The sequence below is a fragment of the Lolium rigidum genome, chromosome 6 (genome assembly GCF_022539505.1).
Source record: "Lolium rigidum isolate FL_2022 chromosome 6, APGP_CSIRO_Lrig_0.1, whole genome shotgun sequence".
Taxonomy (NCBI): Eukaryota; Viridiplantae; Streptophyta; class Magnoliopsida; order Poales; family Poaceae; genus Lolium; species Lolium rigidum.
In genome coordinates, this window is record NC_061513.1 from 175,772,357 (window position 1) to 175,791,833 (window position 19,477).

Below are 19,477 nucleotides of genomic sequence, written 5' to 3' on the forward strand. Positions count from 1 at the left end.
GCCGGCAGTGCCGGGGTGCACTCACCGGCGATGCCGGGGTGCACTCACCGGCAGTGCCGGCCCGGAATCACCGAGCGTGCCGGGGTGCACACACGGCGTGCCGGCCCGTTGTTGCCGGCGATGCCGGCCGTGGCCGAGCTTCAGCCTTCTTCCTTTTTCTTTTCTTCCTTTTTGAGTCGGTCGAGATTTTCCCGTGGTATCTTTTCCATATCTGTAATCCACTTAGCACACGGTTAAATTGTCACCGGTGTTGTTAACAAACACACAAAACTCGTTCTTTCAGAGTTTACAACCTTTGTTAGGATCATCAGGGAGAGTGGAGGTACGTAATCACACCTCTAAGCTGTATGCACTTTTTAAATTGGTTGTCTCTGCCTCCCCACTTGTTGGAAGAACTTCCCCATCATGTGAGATCTGCAGTAATCATGGTTTGAAACATCATTATAGAATACCTGGAATGTCAGGTCATAATGTTTTAATAGGAGACTTGAGGTTTCTAATAGTTCACTAATAGTTCATAGCATAACAATGGAATCTATCTTGAATTCCCCATATGATTAGTTCCCTGTATAGGCATTTTGGTTAGTACCAATCCAAAGTTTGTGCTATAAAATACATAGACTTTTTCTATATGAAAATCAAATTGGTCACGGTAAACATGATATATTCCTGAAGCTACGAGTGTTTGTGGCATGCAACAGAGTCCATGCTTGTGCAACTAAGAGCTTTGCTCGGGTAGAAGCGGTTAGCAACGATTTGTGTGTTGAAGGTCGAACGTAAAAAGTGATGGCAATGGTATGGACATATACTCGCTAATTTTTATGGGACTTAGTTATACGTTTATGAATTTTTTGTATGATTAAAGTTGGATCCCTTTTATGTAGAGCATCATTTGACTTAATATTAGTTTCCTCTTGTCATTAATGTGGTTGTTCACCTACTAAGAAGTACCAGCGACTGGACCGTCCGAGCTCTATTGCATGCCCATCAAGGTAATATACTTATAGGTTAAAGGCAAAATTTGATACTATGATGATCTCTTCATAATTGTTACCCGAGTGTCGTTAATTATTTATCAGTTCGACTCGTAAGATGCATTTGAATAATTCATTGTGTAGTTTGATTTGAAGAAACATACGGAAGAGAAACAATATATTTAATTCAGTTGAGATTTAATGACATGCTTACTGATTGGAAAATTGATTAGGCAGATTGCAAATGCTATGCGTCGTGCTGCAAAGGCCAATGAAAAAAAACTTCCAGTGATTTTGTATCCAGCCCTACATCTGAAATTGGTCCTAAATTTACTCTTTTATTGGTTCAGACATGAAATCTCATAATACATGCTTTTCTCTGGGTAGATGTGTTTGGTTCCTGGAACTTTCATGTCCTGTATGTATTGTTATTTCAAAGAATTCGCATTTTATTACGAGAACTTTCCTGGAACTTTTATGTGCTTGCACAAATTTGTGCTATTTTTTTGTCCATGTCCTTTATGTAATTAGAATATTTAGATACATACCTCAAAAAAGGAATATTTAGATATGTTGCCATTGCTTATGGGGTGCATACTGAACCATGGTATTTTACTGCATTATTCTTATGAATTCCCTTCCAAGTAGTCGTTCTTTCTACTGATTTGATTGTACCTTCTCAGTATCGTTGCTTGCAGAATTACTATTTTAGAATCTCTATATTGACATTATTGCTTAGTTGGTTGTACCATGTTCAAACCCCCAACTGTTTCAGCGTGGAGCACGCCACCCTAGTGACCCTACTCACATCGCCATATAAAAGAGACCACTGCGCCGGCATAGGATCCAACCCTTGAGAGACAGTGCGAATGGAGCCGGGGCAGCGAGGTGGCGGTGAAGCAGGTGACGCCGGGGACCCTGGCAGAGGCGATGAAGGAACTATGTGGGGGGAGGGGTAGGGGTGCGATGCGATGTTCGTGTGGATCGACTGGAGATGAGCATCGTAATGACACGCATGGAACTGCGGGTGGTATTATTACTTATTTGAGTTCATACTCCATGTATTTAAGTTACATGAAATACACAAATACTACGTGCAGCTCCACACGCGGCTCAAGCCGGCTGCGGTGGTATTATTACTTATTTGAGTTCATACTCAGCGTAGTTTAACTTAGATGCATTCATGCATTTAAGCTTTACATGAAATACACAATATATAGGTGCAATCACTTTCTTGCCTTTAATATTTTTAACTACCAAACTTTAAATAGAAAATATGTGTGAAGATGTTGGGTGCTTTGGTTTTGGGAGGTTCGCTGAAACTATTGCTAGAAAGAACGTCAAGATTCTTGTCATCCCACGTGTTTATAACAAGAAAAAAAACTCTGATGAAAGCAAAAAAGAAAAGGCATCCTGTCAATACCTACACCAAGAACATCGTCTGGAAGGAGATCTTTACATCGTAGGTTAGATACTTCGGACTTGAACTTATAGTAATCACTATGCTATTCTTTTTAAATTTATATGTAGATCAGCTCCATTGTGCTAATCATGTTAGCACCCAAATTACATGAGAATAGAGACAAGATTATAGTCCTTTATTCAGCATGTATTAACACTAAATAGAAAATTATTATATGCAGTCTTCTTCTACTACACACATGAGCTACCGCAGGAAATTATTATACGAAGTCTTCTTCTACAACGCACTTCAGGTAATACTCATCTACTTGCATGAATATTGTCATAAAACTATAAAAAGACTACCAAAAAATCATTAAAAAAATTTGAGTACCTGCTGTTGAACTGATCTCACATGTGGTTCTATTTATTATTGTCAGTTCCACCTCCAATCACGTAACCACCCCTGTCTCTAGGAGCGTCCATGGAGGATGGGAGTTGGCGCTGCCGTGAATTTGCAGGAGGAGCACAATAAATATGTTGCAGCAGCAGCCGATGGAGGAAAGTATGTGCATGAGCTGTTTTGGCTTGACTAAGTCCACTGCAAATAATTAAGAGCATTGTGTAAGATGACTATCAATGTATAAGTAGAGATGTAAGGAAGTCTCGTAAAATTAGCATGCTTACAGTCCACTCAAAATAATAGCAAATAGGGCAACCACAATTTCACCACCATTGGATCTTCCATGAGAGATAAGGAATCTCCCAACCCAAAGTTGCAAGGCACAAGAACATATGGCAAGCCCATAAGTAAATCTGAGACCAAGACCTTGCACCATGCTTATCGAATCCCATAGCGCAGAGTTGTTTGAAGCGAAGAACCTCCAGTGATGGCCTCATCATCTACACGGTACAGGAGAGGACAGGGTATAAGAGCATTTTTCTTATTTACACCTCCAGGCTTCAGGTGCTCACTAACCAGAACTGAATAAATGTATTGACAAGGAATGCATCAAAAGTCTCTTTTAAGATTCAGCAACCCTTTGTCCCGAAAGCACAAGTTTAAGCTCAGTGTTCCTGCAGTTGGTTTGCCCACTCATTATTACTGTTTTTATTGGAAGCGTAAATTTTGCACCATCAAAACATTGTAATCATCATTGGATAATATTATATGGTAACAAATTTTATGTGAAGATTTAAGAATTGTGCTTCTCGGATGGTAAGGCATTAGACACATTTAAAGTGGCTCGGTAGCTAAAAAAGAAATAAGATTTGAAATAAAAAACTATTAAGGTGACTTCTTGATATTTTTTTATTAAAAATTGTATATATCAAAGGGGCAATAGTGACTCAATTCTTTATGCAGCTTGCAACAAATCTGACATATCATTACAAGGTTGTATTATATTTATGCACCGCACCCGTAGCAATGGTAGGAGTATTCCGTATATGTTTTTCCATATATATATATATATATAGGTGGTGCCCTGAGAATATGAGTAAAACCTCTTTTCTCCATGATACCCTAGCTTCTAGTGAGTCTCATGCTAAATATAGGTTTCTCCATATATATAGGTAAAACCTCTTTTCTCCATATGATACCCAAGGATTATTGCCGATACAAAAACCATTGGCTGTCACGTAGCATAATGTGCAACTCAAGATAAGAAAAACGAAGTGGCAGAAACAACTTTCTCAACTGGACAAAACTGCATGATACACCACAAAGAGTGGCTATCAACAGGCTCTCCGGCTGCATAGATTCAGTAACTGAAACTAACAAGACAAGATTCAGCATTCGCTACCGATCGATGTCACAGACATGTGATGATTAGCCTTGGACTTCCTCTCTGATCTCCTGCATGAGCTCCTCCTTGTACTCCTCGAACGTGCCATGGTAGGTGCTCACGGTGCCATCCTGCACCACCCACACCTCGCTGCTCTCCTCGTCGTCGCACACCCGGGAGATGAGCCTCGAGTCGTGGCTCACCAGCACGACCCCTCCGGCGAACTCGCAGAGCGCGTCGGCCAGCGCGTCGATGGTCTGCATGTCCAGGTGGTTCGTGGGCTCGTCCAGCAGCAGCACGTGCGGCTCCTCCAGCGCCATCGACGCCAGCACCACGCGCGCCTTCTGCCCGCCGGAGAGCCTGTTGATCGGCGTCAGGTGGCTCTCGCTCGGCAGCCCGAACTCGGCAAGCGCGGCGCTGGCCTCAGCCTCGTCGCCGTCCAGGTCCGGGTGCGCCTCGAGGAGGTGCTGCACCGCGGTGTGGTGCAGCTTCAGGGTGTCCACGAACCGCTGCGAGTAGCGCCCAGTCCGGAGCTTGTGGTGCGTCCTCACCTTGCCTTGGGTCGGGGAGAGCTCGCCGGACAGCAGTTTGAGCAGGGTGGACTTGCCTGCCCCGTTGGGCCCGACGATGGCGGCTCGGGTTCCCATGTACACGTCCACGTCCACACCTGACAGCGTGAAGTCCGGGTACCTGAACCCTGCCTCCGAAAGCTGGAGGAGCGGCCGGCGTCGGGGGAGCTCGTCGGGCGCCGGGAAGTGGAACTCCACGCTGTAGTCGTCGCACATGGCCTTGTTGTTGCTGGGCTTCCTCCTCCTGCTCTTCCTGGCCGCCTTCTCGAAATCGTCGAAGTTGCCGCGGTAGGCGTGGAGCTTCTTGTCGTGCAGGTGGATGATCTCGTCGCAGACGGAGTTGAGGAAGTCCTGGTCGTGGGAGACGACGATGACGGTGCTCTTGCACCGCGCGACGAGGTACTCCTCGAGCCACAGCACGGCGCGGAGGTCGAGATGGTTGGTGGGCTCGTCCAGCAGCAGGAGCGTCGGCTGCACGAACAGGGCGCCGGCGAGGGTGATGCGCTTCACCCAGCCGCCGCTGAAGGAGCTAGCGGGCCTGGCCTGCTTGTCCTGGTCGAAGCCAAGCCCCGCCAGGATCTTGGACGCCCGCGCCGTCGCGGAATCCCAGCCCCCAACGCTGAGCTCCTCGTACACCTCGGCGAGGCGGGCGGCGTCGCCAGAGCCCTCGAGCTCGGCCCTCTCGGCGCGCAGCCTGGCGAGCTCTTCGTCCGCCGCGAGCACCACCTCGATCACCGGACGCGGGTCGTCGTTCTTGTCCTCCTGCGCCACGAGCGTCGAGCGGATGCCGCGCGGCACCGGGAGCTTCCGCCCCTCCGCGAGCAGCTTCAGCAGCGCGGACTTGCCCTTGCCGTTGGGCCCCACGAGGCCGTAGCGCCGGCCGTGCGAGACGCGCAGCGAGGCGCCCACGAACAGCGGCACGCCCTCCACGGACACGTCGAAGTCTTCGAGCACGATGTCCCTGGCGGTGGCGGCGGGTCCTCCCGGGGCGCGGCCGCGGATGGTGACGGCGAACGCGTCGAGGTTGTCCCGGAGCGCCTCCCTCTTGGCGGCCTCCGCGCGCGCCGCCGCCTCCGCCTCGCGCCTCTCCTTCCTCAGCGCGTCCTTCTTCGAGAGCGCGGCGGCTTTGAGGTCGACCGTGGCGCGCGACCTCCTCCGCTCGGCGGCCTCGTCATCGTCGTCGTCCGAGTCCGATTCCGACGGAGGCAGATCGACGCCTGCTAGGTATGGGTTCGAGGTAGCGGGCCTCGTGGAAGCGGGCTTGGGCTTGGAGGGCTTCTCGTCCACCGTGACGCCGGACTTGGCGGCGGTGCGGGAGCGGTCGGTGACCTTGTTGTTGTCGGCGTTGTCGCCCCTTGAATCGCGCGTGGTGGAGGTGGAGAGGCGGCCCTTCGTGGGTACCTTGCCGGCGGCGGCGGCGGATGGGAGGGTTTCCGCCGACTCCGCTTTCTCGTCGACGTTGGACCTCTTCTTCTTCCCGTTGCGGTTGCCGTCGCGCACCATGATGCTGTGAATTCCGCGGCTCCCTCCGGTGATGCTCTATGATTTCGGCCCAGCGAGATGGGTACAGATTTATAGGGTCGAGCACTCAGTTGTTGTTGGCTCCGGTTACGCAGGAGAGGCAACGCATCGGATGCTCATCCAACATTCCAACGTGCCCCGCACACATCCTGTGAAAAGAATCCCCCGCTGCACGCCATGCTGGTGATACAGTCAGAAAAACTAATGAACGATTAATGAGCAAATGCTGGGTGATTTATACAAATAAAAATGTGCATAAACATCAGCTCACACGACGAAGACACGAACACAGATGGGCGATGATGCAGCCGATGCCAAGTACACCTATCCACAATCTGAGTGCTGCTTCTGCGGAACCAAGTTCTCAGGCCACCCAGATAATTCTTTAATTGCTCCGAATTTGTCAATGTTACAAAATTTTATCTCTGAATACAGCTATATCTGGACTATTAGCTGCCATAGATTTGCAACAGCGCAGACCTACAGTTGGCAGCAGAGATTTTGCGCAAGTACACAATTACAGACTGAGTTACATCATCGTGTTCCAGGGGCTTTCTTGCCTGGCGCAGTTGAAAACTCCAAGAATCGTTGTCTTCAGTCGTTACTTTCATCACTATCATACTGGCAGAGGGACTGAAGAACATTGGTCTTCTCTTCAGAAGCTCCACTTTTTTCCTCGGTGGCAACAACAGGTGCTTTGCCGTTACCTTGGACAGCTGCAGATTCGGTCTTCTGTTTCTTCAGAGGATTTGCAGCAGTGGGCTTTGGTTTCACTATGAATTGGGGCATCTTAGATGCCACGGCCTTCTTTACTGTAGGGCAAAAGTTTAACAGTAAATAAGCCAATTGTTTTCAAACTGGAACATTATTTATAACCACAATAACAAAGGTAACACTAGAAAGAAATAGTAGCAACATAAACAGGGTTGATGTTTGTAGTCAATGATAATGACAGTCATGGCCAAAGATAAGCTGCCTCAGTGCATGATATGTGGAACACGATCAGGCTCAACTCCCATAAATATGTGAATTCTCAAATATGGGACTCTGCATTTGCAGTCATGGACCTTAACAGTACAAATGATACGGTAAAAAATGATGAATTCATATGTGCCTACCTTCTTTGTTGGTACTCTCAGGACCATTAGTTGTGGTCAAGACATCTGTTGGATTTAACACTGATTCAGAAGATCCATTGGTCTGCAGAGAAGAAAAAAAAATACAACCGTGAGCCGACCAAACCAAGGAATTCAAGAGACATCAGATTGAAAACGAAAAACACAACTGTCAGCCGACTACAGAAAGGAATTCAAGAGACATCGAATTGAAACAGAAATACAAGAATTCATGCCAAGACAGAAAGGCAAACAATATACTCTTGACTCTGAACAGAAAAAACTTCTGAAATATCATCAACATAAATTGCTATAGTGAGGGATACTTCATATTACCATTAGATTTGTGCCAATGTTTGCTATTTGTAAACATATTGCTCAATGACCAGCCTTTATTCTTACCAGTAAATGCTTGTTCAGGTAGAGATAGGAAACCTGTTATGATAGGATCTATTTCTGTTATCTGGGCTGTTTGGAAAACAAGAAATAAATCTTGCTTTAAAAGAATCCTGCCTGGGGATCCTACTAATGGCATTCTATTTTCTTGTCATCTTATTAACCAATGGGTAAAACTGCAGAAAAATGGACTACAAAAGCTTCTATTACAGGGGGCTAGGAGAATGGCACAAGATGCAGAGGAGATTTTTGGACAAAGACACGGCTGGAATCCCATAAGAAGGAGGATAGCTGCATGATGTCCATCTTCATCCTCTCCTGCTGAAAAACTCATAAACTCCAACTCCTGGAAAGTCTGGCTGTAGTAGATTGTAGTCTTTGTGTTTGTTTGTTTTTATGTGTCTTGATAGTTGGTTGGTCGTCTAGGTTAAAAGTTCGGTTGGTTATTTACATCTTCAGACTCTTCGATTGGGTTTTATTTTTTGTTTCTAGAAAAGTAGCAGAGTTGTCCTGCTTCCCTTCAATGCAGTTTCGTTTTGAAAACAATGTATAACTGGCAGTCTAGTTTCTTCAATGAAACTGGGAGCCAATTGGGGCTCCTCTTCTCTAAAAAAATAAATAATAATGGCTTCATCATTTTTAGCTCCAACTGTTGGTGTATCTATTGCAAACTGAAAACATCCTAGAGAAAAGATAACAAACAATTCACAGAAGACAACTAATATTTCAGCATTGGAAGTTTGCTTATTAGCTGGCTTGCAATTTAAACAAATCTATACAGATAAGCTGCATATTTAGAGTTTACACGTCAAGAAGAGGAATTCCGAAATTCTTCAAATAGAACAAGCGTACAGACATGATAAAACGACATATTTTGAGGTTGTAACTGACAGAGCTTTGTCAGGTCAACTAGTTTCGAAAGATGAAATTGAATTCAAGCTAATGCTCTAAAGTGATTCTACTACAATTGATGATTAAGAACATATAACCCACAAAATGAAATAGAAATAGAAAAGGGAAGGAAGAATACAGTGTGATAAGTACCTTCGCCGTGATACTTGACTGGCCTGGTATACCAAATTCTTCATCATCGTCGTCATCGTCATCGATCCGTTTCACATAGTCCTTCGAGTTCTGCAACAGCCAGCAGTTCAAGAGGGTTAGAAAAATCCATGCACAAGTTTGCACCTGCAGGTACAAATGGAAGTTGGCACAGAGGATTACTCGGAAAGTGATTGATTTGATGAGTTCTTCGTCTTCCTCATCTAGTTCTGCTACTGTCTTTTCCTCCTGTAATCAGACACAAAATTACAAATGTTAGAGAAAGAGAGATTTTAAGAAAATGATGGCAGAAACACACCATGCCATTAGCAAGCTACTATACATAATTCCTGAAAAATGAAACACTACATGTAAAACTTTTATTAAAAATCAGAAAAAAAAATGGTGCGCACTTGCCTTCAGGTGCGCGGAATGCTTCAAAATTTCGAGCATCTGGTCAACTGATACTCCTGCATGTCTCGACTGCAAACGGAACAAAAAAAAACAATGTCAGAAATCAGCAAGTTAACATTTCAAGTGCATATACAAGTACAGTTTAACCTAACTTAAAAGAATGCCAGAGACCAGATAGTACCTTCATGGACCGCATCTCTTCTAAAGCAGCAAGTATGTCCATGTCCTGCTTTGAGTCGTTTGCTCTGTTCTCCAGTGCTCTCATTGCATCTCCCATCTCCTCCGCTTCTCGTTTTCTCTTCTCTTTGTCCACAACCTGATAAAAAAATACATCACCATGATTAAATTCAAGCTCAAACTGATTGAAACACAGAAGCTGTGCCGAATATTCCCCATACAACTTACCTCGTCCTCTGCACGCCACGGTTCAAAATTCCGACTAGCCCCAGATTCCACCGTGTAGTCTGAATTCTGGGGGTCTGTTTTGAAAGTAATCTCAGCTGAGCACCTAGTACACTTGAAGTAAAACCTAAATATTTGTATGCCCAAGTATGTCTGCACACAAAAAGAAAAGCACGTTAGGACGGATTTGCATTGCATTGCGCCGATATATCAGTAATCAGAATACACATTTTCAATATGGATATATGATTCAACAATTCCAAGCGATGGATAAACAAAATAGAAGGTTATGTTTTCCCCATTTACTGATGAACACTTCATGTTAAATATTGGTTGCAAATTTGGGTAGCTTCTTTGACTAGCAAGATGTTTATACGACTGGGATCACTAAGATATACTAGCTTTTTGTCCAGCCCGGAACAAGCATCAGCAGGCAAACACCACGGCAAAATCGACACCATCGGTGGCCAACCGAAGCGCGAATCGACTCAATTTTGTGCGATTCGAGACCGCCGCGTTTCTAGGGTTAGATAACAAAGCCTAGTATCGCGAAAGAGGGGCGGGCCCGGGGGCGCGTGCGTACCTCGCCGATGCAGTCCTCCTTGCGCGAGTTGAACTTGGTGCCCTTGTAGATGTATGTCCCGCAGGTGCCGCAGCGGATGCTCATGGGGAGCATCATGCGCACCTTGATCTGCTGGTTCTTGGGCTGCTTCCGCCGCGGGATCTTCGCCGGATCGAAGTCCGGCGGGTAGTACTTGTTCAGCACCTTCCGCTCACCCATCGCGGCGCCGCCGGGGTGCTCGCCGGAGCGCTAGGTTGGACGCGCCGGAGAGGGGACGGGCAGGTCGTTTCGCGGGCGGCGCTGGCGAGTCGCAAAGGCGGCAGGGATTTGGGTTGCGCTCGGGTTCGGCTGTTTCGGACGGGACGAATAGCAACCCGGCTCGAACCGTCACGGAAAATAAAACAAGCGGGCTTGTGGTCGGTGTCGGGTGAACTAGCGTGGGCGGCTTTGAAAAAAAAAAAACGCGTGGGCGGCTTTGGGTTAGTGATTTAGCGTGAGGCCTAAACACCTAGTTTGGCTGCAAATTTTTCCAAACCCAAAAAATCTACAAATCCGGGTAACAAATGCCACATTTTAGTAAAGTCATTACAATCCCTAAAAAAAATCCGTGAAGTCATTACAAAGTTCTTTCAAAATAGTATCAAAATAAGGCCTTGTTTATTCTCTCGTATTTTTCTTCCCAATAGGTATGGAATGGAAGGAAATTTGGTGTTCACTCAATCCTCTCAAATACCCTTCCCAAAAATACACTAGTACGATGGAGAGTTTTCAATTTAGTAAAAAAATATGGGGATGAGAGGAGATATCTCGGGATTATTATGTTCAAAATCGGAGAAGTAAATGAACCAGTGGAGAATTTCCGGGATACAAAATAATCTCCTCTCATCCTCATAAATACACTAGAAATAAACAAGGGCTAATAGCGGAGGCATGGAGAAGCAGAGCCTGGCCCCCTAACACCATTGATTTGCACCTTAAGTTTATGAACAGTACAGATTTTGTATTTTTTGCTCAAAACGAGCCCCTCAACACTCAGTCTGCCTCCGCCACTTATCTGCAATAACACTAACAGAAATATTACAAACTGAGAACTCGGAATTACGAGCCAAAATATGTTCCGCCATATTCAGAAAACTTAAAGGAGCAAGATAAAAACTTCATGTCGCTCACCTTAGTCTGTCGATCAATCCCGCACCAGGGATAGAATACGCTGAATCATGGACAAGCAATCTAAGACCGAAAATGATATTGGGAAACCATGAGATCTAGAAATTGCAAGTGCCCGCCTAAGGGCATCTTCAATGGGGGCGCTTGTCTAGGGGCGTTAGGATTTAGAACCCAGCCAATCGGCAGTTATGTTGTATAATCCTAGTCGCTGGGTGCTGATTTAGAGGAGTTGACGCAAAACTTTGCGTCGGATGCTTGGCTAGCTTTTGGTTTGTGCCAGGGTTTCCCCTCCCGGGCCGCCACGCACAGGCGGCTCCGGAGGCTCCCCACGCCAATCCCTAGAGAAGCCGCCGCCGAAGCTCCTCCTCCGGCCGCTGCCGCCGCCAGGGCCGGCGGTGGCGGCCACGCCCGGCCGTCGAAGATGGCGGGCGCGGCGGGCGCGCCCCGGCGGGTCCCCTTCGTGCGGCGGCGGGACGCCATGGGCGGCGCGGCGGGCTAGTGCGGGCGGCGGTGCAGGGGCTCGCGGGCTCTGCGACGCGCGGCGGAGGTCCGGGGAGGGAGGCGGCACGGCGTCATGGCGGAGTCCGGCGAGGTCTGCAGCAGGAGAGGAGCGGTGCGGAGCGGAGAGGAGCGGAGCGGAGCGGAGAGGAGCGGAGCGGAGCGGCGCTGGGCGTGGCCGGTGCGGGAGGTGGTGGCGCGGAGAAGCTCGGCCGGGAAAGCCTCGGTGAGCAGAGGTCCGCCGCCTCGAGCCCGGCGAGGTCTGTGTCGCCGAGATCTGCGGCGGTGCGGCGCGGGGCGTGGCCGGTGCGGGAGGTGGCGGCGCGGAGAAGCTCGGCCGGGGAGAGCCTCGGTGAGCAGAGGTCCGCCGCCTCGAGTCCGGCGAGGTCGGTGTCGCCGGCGGCGGAGAGAGGAGGATGGAGTGCGGGCCGGATCCGGGCTTCATGGGCCCGATCCGGGCCTCGCTGGGCCGGGCGACCTCGGACGTGGGTGGGCGCACAGGTGGGCGAGGTCCACCGCGGGCAGCATTGCTCCGGCTGGAGGGGAGCATGGAGGCTGCGGTGCCTCGGTCGGTCCGGAGGTGGAGATGGAGGTTGACCGGATCTTCGGCGTGCGGGGTGTGTCGGAGTGGCTTGCAGCTTTTTGCGGCTTCATCTTTGAGGCGCTCGTGGCGGTAGCGGTGAGAGGCTCAAAGGCGCTCTCGCCCTTGCTCTGGGGCTTCGGAGATGGTCGACGACTCGGACGAAAGTCTTGCCTAGCTTGGGTTGGGCCGGTGGCGACGGCGCCCGTGGGCGTCGTTCCCCTCCTTGGAGGCGTCGCCGTTGAGTGTCGGCATCTCCCTACCCTTGGAGTTCGGGTGTCTTCGGGCGAAAGCCTTGATCCGGTGCGGATCGGCACGATGGCGGCGTCGTCGACGTCGTGACTCTGTTGAGAGCTTCGTGCGTGAAGATACGATGCAGAGGTTCCTTGCGGCTCTAATCCGGTGGCGCAGCGGTCCGAGGCAGTTTTCCAGGGCGCTATGCACGCCTTTGCTGGCATTTCTTGAGGACGTCTTCTTGGGTCCGACCAAGTCCCGCCATTGATCTCCTTCGGATGGTGCGTTGATGAGGAAGGCCTGCCGGAGTTGTTCTTCTACGGAGGTGCTGGCGTCGGTCGAGACGTGGCTTGGTTCTTTGCTTAGGACAGGTGCTTTGTGTTGTGGTTGTTTCGTCTGTAGCCGGTGTGTGTGGGGTTACCCTCGTTGCTTGTAGCGAGTGGTGCCGTTCTTGTATTCAAACCTCTGCCTTCTATAAAGATATGGTACGCCTTTGGCGTACTCTCGAAAAAAAAAAAAGCTTTTGGTTTGTGGCAGAAAAAGCGGAGCGAATCTGATTGAGAATAAGCGTCCAAGTTGGTGTGTCATGCGTTGAAGCTCTAAGACAATTACACCAACGCTAGAATTAGTTACCGGACTCTTTTCCGCTCATAGATAAGCCAAACCTTCATTGCACGATAGAAGGAAGTTACCATATTGTGATCACGTACCACACCTCCCCATTCCATTCGCCTCTCCACTGGAAATAATGCAGGTTCACACATATGGTATTAGTGAATCATAGTTTGCTTTTCTTTGTTTTGAAAAAAGAAATAGGTCTTCCATCTTGACCTCTTTTTTCTATGGACGCGACTAGCGAGCCCCCGGGGGCCTGGTAGACCGATCCAGCCCCCGTTTCCATTTAAGGAAAGATTCCCCCGGGACCATCTTCCCACGTCCAAAAAAGGAAAGGAGGCAATTAATGAGCGGGAAACTGTCTCCCGAGCGGGAATTTCGAGCCCAGATAGCCCCAGACCAAATACAAAGACCGACCAGCCCCAGATCCAAGACAAAAAAACAAGTCTTTTTGTCCACCACGGTCTCTTCCTCCTCCCTTCCTCCTTCTTCCTCCTTCGTTGGCCCCAGATCTGTCTTCCTCCCTGCAAATCTCCAGGAAAACTTCCTGAAATCAGGCAAATCAAAGCATCTGAAGCTTCAAATTCGTGCATCCTCCAGATCAAGAAGGTACTTTCTTAAACATAAATCACCAGCCCTGCTTCCTACAGCTTTCAGCATCCTCCAGATCTGTGGAATCCCAGGAGCAAAAATCTAGGGGATTTCCGGTAGCAAAAATCCCAGGAGCCTACCCCCTATCTCTCTACCCCCGCCCCCCGTGCAGATAAAATGGAACTCCTTTTGTATGTTGAAAAAAGAACTAAGTAGATTGCAAAAAGAAGTAGAGAAAATCTACACATGCCTGTGAGAACATAGTTGATGTGCATAGTTGTAAAAGCATCATAGTAACAGGTGCAAGTAGAAAAAAGGTTGCAAGTTTGAACTCCCCCAAGTTGCAACATATATGCAGTTGGATGATAATATGTACTACCTCTGGTCGCAAAAGATTGACGCACCAAACCAACTAATCATGTGCATGCGCTGGCCTCCCTCCGCGTCGATTAAATCCGACCGGAGGGAGTAGTAGTTTGCATTTACTAGAAACTAGCCTAAGATCAAGCATTGTAGAAGATGTTCCTGGAGACATCTTTTTCCAACTCAATCTCAAACAAAAAAGGACTTGACTTGCAAAAAGTAGCTAGCTTGACTTTGCAAAATCTGAGCACTGATAGTTATCTGCATCTGTCTTATCTGACTTTGGGTGTCGAAGTAGGAACCTTTCTCTTAGCTTCTTTGCTCATCCTGCCACCATAGTTATCTGCATCATGACAGAAGAAAAAATTCAATATAGTTGCTAGTAATCTGAATGCTGTCACAAATGAGACATTTGTATCCAAATTACTTCTATATCTAGCATGGAATTCTATTTGTTAAAAAACTGAAAAGCTAACTTAGATTGTCATTCCGCAGATGTCCGGCTTGGATCTTAATGCTACACCTACAGAAGATGTTGAAATGGACGATGTGGAACCGCTATTTTGCACTCAAGCTGTCCCAGAACCAGTTGTAGGCGAATCTCAGGACCCAGATTCTGATGTCCATGAAGCTGTGGTTGCTAATTCTGATAGATATAGTGGCAGGGGACATGAACACAACGGGGAGCAAGCAGCAACTGCTGGAAACCAAAGCTTCCCTACAACAACTTTTCCTACAGATACCACCACCAACCCTGATTTTGCTGAAGGTGGAAGTGATGGAGAAGCAGTTGGAATCACCGAAGAAATTTTGTCCAGTCCTCAAGAACCTTTTCTTGGTATGCGATTTGATACCCTAGCTGATGCAAGAGCTCACTACAATGCTTATGCTGCAAAATTGGGATTCTCTATCAAGAATAATACATCAAAAAAGAAAGCACATACAAATGAACTTGAGAAGCAGCAGTTCGTGTGCAACAAGTATCGCGCACCAAAAACTGAGGAACAAATGGAGCAAGAAAGAATGGCCTTTACCGAAGATGTTAGCCCCGTTGAGCTTGATGATGATAATGATGAGGAACAGGAAGCTGGACCATCAAAAAAGAAAAAAACTGCCAGCAAGTTTGGGGTTAAGCGAAAGAGAGAAACCATCAAGCAGACAAAGTGTCGAGCAAGAATGTTTGTGAAATTGATTAATAACAAGTGGGAGGTGACTTATTTTATTGCAGAGCATAACCATCCAATGATTGTGAAACCATCTTTGATAAAATACTTGAGATCTCACAGAGGAATTCCAAGAGATGAGAAAGAATTTCTAAGATGCCTTCACAACTGCAACTTGGACACAGGTTTGTATGCCAACCTCTATGCCTTCACTGAGCTTATAGTTTGTAGTAATATATGCTACTAAGTAGTACATCAACATGAGGAAGAAAACAAAAAAAAGTTCACATGTGGAATGCAAATTAGGAAATAGTAGTGTGCAATTTACTTGTGCAGTGTATGCAACTGGGAAAATTATATGAACATGTGATCTAAAAAGAAGAACCAAATGTGGTGAGTACAGTGCGCCACTTAGCCAAAAAATATGTCGGTAGTGTGTGATTTAGTTTAGCATCAGTTTATAACTTGGTAGAGTTGAAGTTATGAAAATAAGGGACAATGTAGGTTAAAAAGGTACGCAATAAAATTGAAGAAATATGTATCTTGAGCATCAACATAATTAACTTGCAAAAACCTTTAATATAACACTTGCAAAAAAACATTTACAGGGCGCATGATGGAGGTGATGTCTGAATTTTATGGTGAAGATTGCATTGTACCCTATGGCCCGAGAACAATATCAAACTTGAGGTCATCATTCAGAAGCGAGAACAAAGAGCTAGACATAAGTGACACACTTGAGTATTTCAAAGAGTTGCAGCAAAAAGACCCGGAATTCTTCTACGAATTCTCCTTCGATTCGTAAAACAGAGTTGAACACATTTTTTGGGTTGACAGTTTGGCGAGAAAAGCATATGCAGAAGCATACCATGATTGCATCTCGTTCGACACTACTTTCTGTACAAATATCTTTAGCATGCCGTTTGCACCATTCATTGGTATAAATAGACATGGTCAGTCATTTATGTTGGGTTGTGGTTTCCTAAGAGATGAAAAGGAAGAAAGTTTTGAATGGCTGTTCCGCGTCTTCTTGAAAGCAATGAAAGGGAAGCAACCAACAAACATAATTACAGACCAAGATTGGGCTATGAGGAATGCAATAGCTGCTATTTTTCCATTATGTTGCCATCGAAACTGCAGATGGCACATAATGAAAAAAGCTAATGAGAAACTTGGATCATTCCTAGGACGACGTCCAGGCCTGGCTGAAGATTTCAATGAATGTGTTGACGAGAGTATGACTGTAGAAGAGTTTGAAGCAAACTGGACAGAGTTGATTCAGAAATGGGACTTGGCGCAGAACGAAACATTCATTTGGTTGAAGGGTCATGCTCATACATGGGTTCCATGTTACTTCAGGGATCGCTTCTTCCCCTTCTTGCAGTCAACTCAAAGAAGCGAGGGATTCAACGCTGTTTTAAAGCGGTGCATTAATCCAGGAAATTCAATCAAGCACTTTGTGAGGCAGTATGAGAAACTTCAGGCCAAAATATTGGGCAAGGAGGGCAACAATGATTACAGGACAGATGAGCTTGAGGTTCAGCCAAGAACAACTTTCCCGATAGAAAGGCATGCGATGGCAGTTTATACAAGGGACATCTTCCACAGGTTCATGCTGGAGTTTGGACTTATTGGTCGATACGATGTGCAAGTGATAGGAACAAACATGTTCGAATTAATTCCTAACAACCTCAGATGCTACCCTTATGGGTCCAGAAACTACTATGTAAATGGTAGTGGTGGTGCCTACAACTGTGATTGCTGCAAGTATCAGCGCGATGGTATTCTTTGATGCCACGTGCTAAAAGTGTTCACGCATGTAGGAATTAATGCGATACCGGAGAGGTTCATCATGCGCAGATGGACTCAGCAAGCAGTAGAGTATGTGCCTATGCATACTGGGCCAGTACAAGATGATGTGATGCCTGAACAGTCACGTCAGAAGGTGCGGTTTGCAAACTTGTCGACATCGTTTGTGCAAATGGCTAAATTAGGTAGTGAGCCAGATCAAGCGGAAGCTATTGCTCGCAGGCACATAAAAGAGATGAGAGCTGAGTTTGTCCAACTACAAAAGGTTCGAAAGAAGAAGAATGCCCAGCAACCAAGCACTAGTGCGCCACATCCAAACGCAGCTCATAATGCTCGGCAACAAACAGCAGCCCCAAATGCCCCGCAGCAAACAGCAACTCCAAGCATGAGCAGGCAAAGAGCAGCTCCTAACGCTCCGCAACAAACAGCAGCCCCAAATGCCCCGCAACAAACAAGCAACTCCGAGCATGCGCCGGCAACGAACGAGTCCTAATGCTCCGCAACAAACGAAGACCCCAATGTCACACAAAGAACAAGGCAACTCCAAGCATGCATCAGCAAAGAGCAGCTCCTAATGCTCGCAGACAAACGAGCAAGTGCAAGCATGACTCAGCGAAACCTAGTTCCTAATTTGCCACAGGAAAGAGCAAGTGCGTACCGTGCATTGCCCGTCAACTTCCGCTCCTAATGTGTGTCGGTCGGAAATGCAGGAGCTTCCCGTAAAGGACCACAGCTCGCACCATCCACCCGGGCATCACACACTGCAAACATTGCTGGTACCCATGGGTGGACATCTTCAGGTTCTGCACATTTTTCGGCACAACAACCAACATCAAGCACCCATAATCAGTCAACATCAATGAAGTCTGACCATGCTGTGCCTCAACGTCCATTACGTGCGAAGAAATCGTGTTCTACAAACCAAACGTTGTCTGTGCAGCAGGCTAGTGATTTGAGTGAACCTAGAGAAGGTATGGTTGTCCTAAACCCTCCCAGATCTAATACTAAAGGGCGGAAAAAAGGAAGAATCCCATCAGGTATTGAGTTGGTTGCTAAGAAGACCACCTTGTGTGGTACATGTGGTTTGCCAGGTCACAATGCAGCGACAAGTAAAGCTGGTCTAGGACATAATAAGGGGAACTGAGGGGACAGGACAATCGGTATTCTTCGGAGAAGTCAATGTGATGTTTTTCATACCTCAATTTAGTTTAATGATGTCCATCCACTTGATCGTATTCTTCGGAGAAGTCACCCATGTATGCACCATCAACTTCCTAATGTTCGGCATGTTTTCAGACCCATATGTGGGTAGTTGCCTACCATTCCAATGTTCAGCGTTGAATACCGTGCAAACTCCACATTCATTACTGTAGTGTGAATGAGAACCAAAATTAGAAAATGAAGTAACATGGGCATAAAGTAATAACTAAAAAAAGATGCATGGAATTGAGGGGGGAAGCAAGTTATCATGATTCAGGGAAAAAGCAACTTAGTATCACTTGTTTACACGAAGTTAAACTTTAGCAGAGAGCAACTTAGCACAGGATAATGATCATACTAACATGTGGAGCCAACTTAATAGGGACAGTAGACCTAACTTGTATGTAATCTAAAAACCAACTTAGTGAAAAAGTAAATCAAACTTAATAGTTAACAGTAGCCAACTTAATTATAAATGTGCAGACACCTTAACCCATACTGTGTACAGGTATTAAAACTGGTTTCTCTTAAAGCATTTTTACTTGCTAATTTTTAAGTCCATCTTAAATGCCTAACTTAAATGCCATGTTAACATATGTTGCTCTCTGTTTTAACAAGTTAAGCATGTTATTAAAGCTACTTATACACAAAAAACATGGCAAGTACATCTCAAACTCAAAAAAGTCTGCTAGTGGAACCAAACTTAAGTAATCCCAAGTAACCAAGTTAGGCGTATTGATAAAACGACTTAAGTAATCCAATACAGCCTACTTTGCACATCTTGCTCAAAAAAACCAACTAGGGATATTGAACACAACTTAAGCATCCTGGAGGAACAAACTTAATTCATTTCAGCACCCAACTTAGTATTATCGTTTACACAAGTTAAACTTTAGCAGAGAGCAACTTAGCACAGGATAATGATCGTACTAAAAAAACACATGTGGAGCCAACTTAATAGGGACAGTAGACCTAACTTGTATGTAATCTAAAAACCAACTTAGTGAAAAAGTAAATCAAACTTAATAGTTAACAGTAGCCAACTTAATTATAAATGTGCAGACACCTTAACCCA

General features: G+C 46.4%; 2 protein-coding genes across 2 annotated transcripts; both read right to left on the reverse strand.

The window, feature by feature from the left end:
- Positions 1 to 4,194: 4,194 nt before the first annotated feature.
- Positions 4,195 to 6,234, reverse strand: LOC124663588 (ABC transporter F family member 4-like). Its single transcript, XM_047201273.1, has one exon. It carries the CDS (start codon positions 6,232 to 6,234, stop codon positions 4,207 to 4,209), a length of 2,028 nt encoding a protein of 675 aa, XP_047057229.1. The 3' UTR covers positions 4,195 to 4,206.
- A 371-nt stretch (positions 6,235 to 6,605) lies between these two features.
- Positions 6,606 to 10,472, reverse strand: LOC124661382 (splicing factor YJU2-like). Its single transcript, XM_047199239.1, has 8 exons — positions 10,204 to 10,472; positions 9,624 to 9,773; positions 9,400 to 9,534; positions 9,222 to 9,287; positions 8,988 to 9,053; positions 8,808 to 8,897; positions 7,371 to 7,452; positions 6,606 to 7,064 (listed from the first exon to the last, which is right to left on the reverse strand). Exons 1-8 carry the CDS (start codon positions 10,399 to 10,401, stop codon positions 6,847 to 6,849), a joined length of 1,005 nt encoding a protein of 334 aa, XP_047055195.1. The 5' UTR covers positions 10,402 to 10,472; the 3' UTR covers positions 6,606 to 6,846.
- Positions 10,473 to 19,477: the final 9,005 nt, after the last annotated feature.